The sequence below is a fragment of the Chenopodium quinoa genome, unplaced genomic scaffold, assembly GCF_001683475.1.
Source record: "Chenopodium quinoa cultivar QQ74 unplaced genomic scaffold, ASM168347v1, whole genome shotgun sequence".
Classification (NCBI taxonomy): domain Eukaryota; kingdom Viridiplantae; phylum Streptophyta; class Magnoliopsida; order Caryophyllales; family Amaranthaceae; genus Chenopodium; species Chenopodium quinoa.
In genome coordinates this window covers 3,617,558-3,624,142 of record NW_018744151.1, presented here as the reverse complement: position 1 = coordinate 3,624,142, position 6,585 = coordinate 3,617,558, and the positions used below count along the sequence as shown (strand labels likewise).

The 6,585-nt window shown below is 33.4% G+C and overlaps 1 protein-coding gene across 1 annotated transcript; it reads right to left on the bottom strand.

Moving 5' to 3' along the window:
* Positions 1-770: 770 nt before the first annotated feature.
* LOC110693636 (dof zinc finger protein DOF5.4-like) lies at positions 771-2,115 on the bottom strand. The gene has a single exon (XM_021870783.1). It carries the CDS (start codon positions 1,579-1,581, stop codon positions 967-969), a length of 615 nt encoding a protein of 204 aa, XP_021726475.1. The 5' UTR covers positions 1,582-2,115; the 3' UTR covers positions 771-966.
* Positions 2,116-6,585: the final 4,470 nt, after the last annotated feature.

Below are 6,585 nucleotides of genomic sequence, written 5' to 3'. Positions count from 1 at the left end.
AAGTGGACTATTTTTTGGGTGGTAATTTACAAAAAAACCTTTAAATTATAAGGTAATTCTACTCGTGTTAAGTATGACTACAGAGCAAGTACTTACGTGTATTGTACTAGCTTAGGTAGAGTTCAGCGTGGGCTAGGCTAGCACAAAAGCTAGTTAGACTCAACACCAAATGGATTGACCACACAACACGACAACCACTGTAATTTTGTATCCAAAAGCATACCCATTTCTTTTAATTATTCAACCCCACAACCCCCCATCAAATTGTAAATCATGGATCTTTTATAATTACTTGGCACATCAACATACAACAATAATAGTGATGCATATATAGTGTACAATTTTTCTTTGCCCTACGATTTCTCATCGAATTTTAAATGTCGAGGTCGTAGGAAAATTGTTGGAGGGTAAAGCAATTTCGACTTTTTTTTTTTTGACAAGCAATTTCGACCTTAATTGGCTTAATTTTGTGTAATTAACGTAGACAAGTGATTAAAAAAATATAAATATTTCATCACACAATTATTGATAGCTAATTAAACAACATGCTTAATCATCATCATTTTTTTTTTTTTTGACAAAATTCTATTACAACCTAATCCCACCAAGGAAAAACAGAGACACGAAATGAAACTTTCAACCCATAAGGTTGAAATGTATATAAGTACCACTAATATATAGCTCATTACAAGCCCTGTGTCTACTATGATCTACTCTTACGATAAATTAAAAATGTAGGGATCGGATATTAAAATAGTAAAAACTTTTTATTTTTATTTTTTTAAACCAACAGCAAAAACAAATTTGGATAAATGGAAATTCTTTTTTCTTTATAAAACTGCATTGTAAGGGTAATACGTCATCATGCTTCATCAAATCCACCAATACCCATGTTGTTGACCCATTCCAGAATGTTGTATTCACCATCATTGTCTTCAACGTTGTGGTGGTGGTTGTCGTCGTCGTCTACCTCCGGCTGTGGTGGTGGTGGTGGTGGTGGCCGACGTTCAACGAATCACCAAGGACGGGCCCTGCGGTTGCAGGGTAAAAGTTGATAACATGATTCATTGGCATAGTGTTCGAGGATATTGTCGATGGCGTCAAAGAACTTGACGAGTTAACGTCATTTTGACGTCTAAAGTGGCGCATGTTCCCATTGTTACGAAAAACAACAGTTGGTGGAACAACCAGTGACAAGGGAATTATTGAGAGCGGCTGCTGCTGATGACTTGTAGAAGCCGTGTTTGTAGCCGAGACAGCCACAGACTCAACCCTAGAGCGCTTGCTCTGTCGTCTTTTACCACCCACAGGAACGTCACGCAAGGTTCCACCTTGCGTCCAGTGTCTTTTGCAGTCCTTACAGTACTGTCGGGGTTGTGACAAGCTATAGTTACTATAATAACAAAACTTGGTGTTGGTTGAATGACATCGAGGGCAAGTTAGGTTTGGTGTGTGCTTGCTATTATTTTGTCTACCGCCCTCCTTCGGGAACGGCCTCTTGTTCCGGTCATCCTTTCCGTCTCCTCCAGCACCAGCACCAGCACCGCCACAACCACCAACAACAACAGTCTGGTATTCCATTTTTTTAGAGAGTGTTTTTTTTGGAAGTTGATTATTGAAATGATGCAAGTAATACTCTAGCTACGTAGAGTAGTACCAGGTATTAGAAGCAGGTAAGCAAAAGAGAGAGAGATAAAAAAAAAAAATGTAACAAAGATACCTTATATTTATAGCAGAAAAGTTCCTAGGAAGATCTTCTCAAAAAATCATCTTAGAATGAAAATCAACCTGATTATAGTATGTGATCATCTATAGAAGTAAAGAGATAAAATCAGAATCATGAAAAAATAGAAAGGTTTACATATATTAGGCTGGATAATTGCCTCATTTATCTTTAAGATATTAAAAAAAAAAAAAAATTGAAAAATATGAAACAAATTGTTATTTTGTAGGGAAAATCAGGAGCAAATCACCCCCAAAAACTAAAAAAAATAATTGAGGTCTGATCATAGGATATAACAAAAATAAGGAAGCAATCAGAAAAGATATTGGATTAAAAAATAATTATTTAAAATAATTATTAATAAAAATAAATAAAAAATGAAATAACAAAAGGATAAGGGTTGGTTTAGCCGTGGCTGAAACACCACGATTGAGGCGGCGAGTGGTGGTGGTGGTGGTGGTTTTTCAAGTGGTTTTTAATTATAATTTTTCAAGGTTTGTTGAAGTGAAATTATTTTTACTAATTTTCTATTATAATTCATCTTTAAGAAAAATGAATTTTACTAAACTGAAATTATGTTTACTAAATTGAAATTATTTTTATTGAACGTATTTTTACTGAAATGAAATTATTTTTTACTTAATATTATTTTTTTAAGGTGAAGTGAACAGGACCTTAGTCTATGTGAGAAAGTATTGTTGGGTTTGCTTTTAGCTTCTTTTTATAATTTTCTCACTTAACGTTATTTTATAATTTATTTTATTTTATTTAAAATAATTGTGTGTTTGAGGTTTCTGTTCTTCTATTATTTTGGATTGTTATGGATTTTGTTAAGTGACATCATTCCACTGACTTATGAAATGCCAATTCTTTTCTTTGACGCCCAACTACTAACCTCTTACAATGGAATTGAAAACAATGAATTATGTACTCGTTTTTGTATGGAATTATTGTTCAATCTACTCGGATATGTCCCATAATATAGTGTTCTAATTTTATTATGTAAACTATGATGGATTTTAATTAATTTATGATGTTGTGCGGAATTTTGTTAGATTTGTCACGATATATGTTATTAATTTTTCAAGTTATGATGACATTAATGAGTTAGTAGTTAGTAAAATAATAAGCTGAAGAATTAGGGTTTGGTCTAGTGTCTACTAATATTTCTAGTCTACTTTGAATTGATAAGACTTTCTAATTTGGTCAAATTTGAATTGAACTAATGTGGGATAATTGATTGTTAAGTCTAATAATTCATTCTTTACCTCAATTATTGATCTTAATGTATGCTATGTGTCCATAAAATTAGAAGAAAATTACGATAAATTGAATTATATTAAGATAAAAAAATCATAATTTTTAAATTACGGAAATCAAAGTAAGGGTATTATAGGTTTTCGATTTAAGGAGACATTAAACTACTCAAGAATTGGCAAATAATTAAAGATCATGTAATTATTTGACTTTTACGCTTGTCAATACTTAACTTTGACCATTAACATATATATATATATGTATATATGTATATATATATATATGTATATATGTATATGTATATGTATATATGTATATGTATATACACACATATATATATACACACACATATATATGTGGACCAATTAGAAACCAGTAAGTGGCTTAGTTTTAGGTTAGCACGTGGCATCCAGCTTAGGCCAAGTGGCCTATAAGAGACTGACACATGACACTCAATAATTGCAGAAATGATGAAAGGCTCGAAAGCTATGACAACGAGGTAACCTCGTAAAATGGCACAAACCCTAACGCGTGTCATGCACATATTGTAACCAATCGAAGCACGAATTTTTAGGTTACGAAACCTAGGGTCACAGCATCACGCATTCCTAGAATAGTATAAATAACCCTTATAATACAACATGTTATATTATATGCATAGAAATAACCATTAGTTTCTTATATATATATTTTTTTATCTTCTTCATGGGCGTTTATGGCAACCCCAATTGATTAAATATCCTAAACTTAACAATTTTTAGCACGTACATTTGAGACTAGTTCTCTTCAACTTATTTCAATAATATATTATTTAGGGTATTCTAAAATGGGTACGGATCGAAAAAATGGACCAGACGAAATTAATTGGTCCGATATCCTGGTCAAGAAATTTATTTTTTCGATCTTTGGTTTGATCCGGACCAAAACCTTATAAAAATTGGTCTTAGACAGGACCGATTTTATTCTTTAAATAATACATAAAACCTTTAATAAAGATTAAAATTATCCTTAATAAGCTAGGAAAACTTTAGTCGTATGAGCTTTTTTGTACTAAACATACAAAAACAAGACGTTAGAATATTATTTTTCCTTTTTTTTTCCAGTTTTCCATAAATTGTTTAAAACTTAGATTTTTTTATAAAAACCCCAAAAATCTTGACGTCGTTTTTTTGTATGTTTAGCACAAAAAATCTCATACGACTAATTTTTTTCAAGCTTATTAAGGATAATTTTAATCATTATTTAAAGTTTTATGTTTAGTTTTAAGAAAAAACCGGTCTGATCGTAGACCGGTTTTTATAGGGTTTTGGACCGGACCGAAAAAATAAATTTCTCGACTCGAAGATCGGATCAATTAGTTTGGTTCGGTCCGGACCAAATTTTGAACACCCCCTAGCTAGGGGTACAACTGGTGTACAAAAAAATCGTGTACACCAAGCTCCCTATTGATTATAAGGGAATTTTTTTTAAGTGGATCTTTTCAATCATTTTCCTTTTATCATGGTTGATTTGGCAACATTTCATTGGCGATGTACAAGAGAATTTTGTACACCAAAATACCCCTATCCTTAGGGAAAGTTCTTATATATCATCAACTAAGGGCGTGTTCAGAAAAATATAGCAGTGAATGTAGTTGTTAGCTGTGAATGTAGTTGTTAGCTGTGTAGGTAGCTGTTACTCATATTAGCTGTCGACAAATTGTTAGCTGTAAAGATAGATAATTTAGGTATGAGTGTTCGGTAAACTAACGGTTGACTAGTTATTACTTTAAAATCAATATTTTATTTTAAAAACTATAGATTAAATTTTCAACAGCTACTCTTCAAAAGCTACCTTTAATTTCAAAAGCTAATATTTCTTATTTTTCATAAAAAATACTTCCACCACTAAAAGCTATCCTAATTAACCACTACTATGCCAAATACTCATATTTTTTTTGTTAAGTAGTGGTTACCACTAAAAGCTACCTAAAAGGTACTTAAAAGCTAGTGCCAAACACGCCCTAAAAAGAAAACTATGATAACCCAAACATTAATTTCAATGGGCGTGTTCAGCAAAATATAGCTGTTATGGTAGTTGTAGCTGTGGAGGTAATTGTTAGCTGTGTAGGTAGCTGTTAATTGTCTATAATCTGTTAGCTGTGAAGATAAATAATTTAGATATGAGTGTTCGGTAAAGTAGTAATTGACTGGTTGTTACATATAAAAATCAATATTTTATTTTAAAACTATAGATTAAAATTTTCAACAGCTACATGAAAAGGTATCTCTAATTTCAAAGGCTAATCTTTTTAACTTTTCATAAAAGCTACCTATACCACTAAAAGCTACCCTAACTATTACTTCGCCAAACACTCACATTTTTTGTTAAGTAGTGGTTTGACTTGGCAAAACCATTAAAAGCTACTCAAAAACTTGCACCGAACACGCCCAATGTCTAACATACAGAAGGCTAGTATTGTGAAGAGTTGTTGCTTCCACAATTAAAAGGGAGGAAGCAAGCACTAATGTTAATATGTTTTGGTCATGTTACGAAAAGTTGTCCGAAACTGAAAAGATCGATTCTCCCAAAATTTTGAGTAGTAGTTCTCTTGAACTTCTCTTTTCTCCAATATCTATTTTTCTTCTTGACTGTAATTTTATCCCACATTTAAGAAATCTCAACCTTTTGTGCGTCTCATCCTTGCGCAGGGGCCATGCGAAATCTCAACCTTAATTTTGTGTAATTAACGTACTTAAGCAAGACAAGTGATTAAAGGATATAAAAATTTCAACACAATTATTGATAGCTAATTAAACAACATTCTTAATCATCATTCATTTTTGGGGCAAAATTCTATTATTCCACCAAGGAAAAAAAGAGACGCACAATGAAAACTTTCAACTCATAAGGTTGAACGGTATATAAGTACCGCTAATATATAGCTCATTACGAGCTGTATGTTTACTATAATCTACTCTTACGATAATTAAAAATATAGGGATAATAAAACAGCAAAAAACAACTTTAGATAATTATTTATTTTTTATTTTCTTCATAAAAATATGCATTGTAAGGGTAGTACGTCATCATGCTTCATAAAACCCACCGGTACCCATGTTATTGACCCATTCGAGAATGTTGTGTTCATCATTATTGATCTCATGGTGGTTGTTGTTGTCGTCGTCTACCCCCGGCTGTGGTGGTAGCAGAGGAGGAACGTCGTGACCGACGTTCAACGAATCACCAAGGACGGGCCCTGCGGTTGCAGGGTAAAAGCTCATAGCATCGAACCTGCGTAACAATTCATTGTTACGCATAATGTTCGATAATACTATCGATGGCGTCAAAGAACTTGACGAGTTAACGTCATTTTGACGTCTAAAGTGCCGCATGTTCCCATTGTTACGAAAAACAACAGTAGATCGGGGCACTAAGATTGGCTGCGGCGGTAGCGAAGCCGGTCGCTGGCGACGTCTTCTAGATGCCCTGTGTGTGGCCGAGACAGCCACAGACTGAGGCCTAGAGCAAGAGCGCCTGCTCTGTCGCCTTTTACCACCCACAGGAACGTTATTACGCAAGGTTCCACCTCGCGTCCAGAATCTTTTGCAGCTCTTACAGTAGTG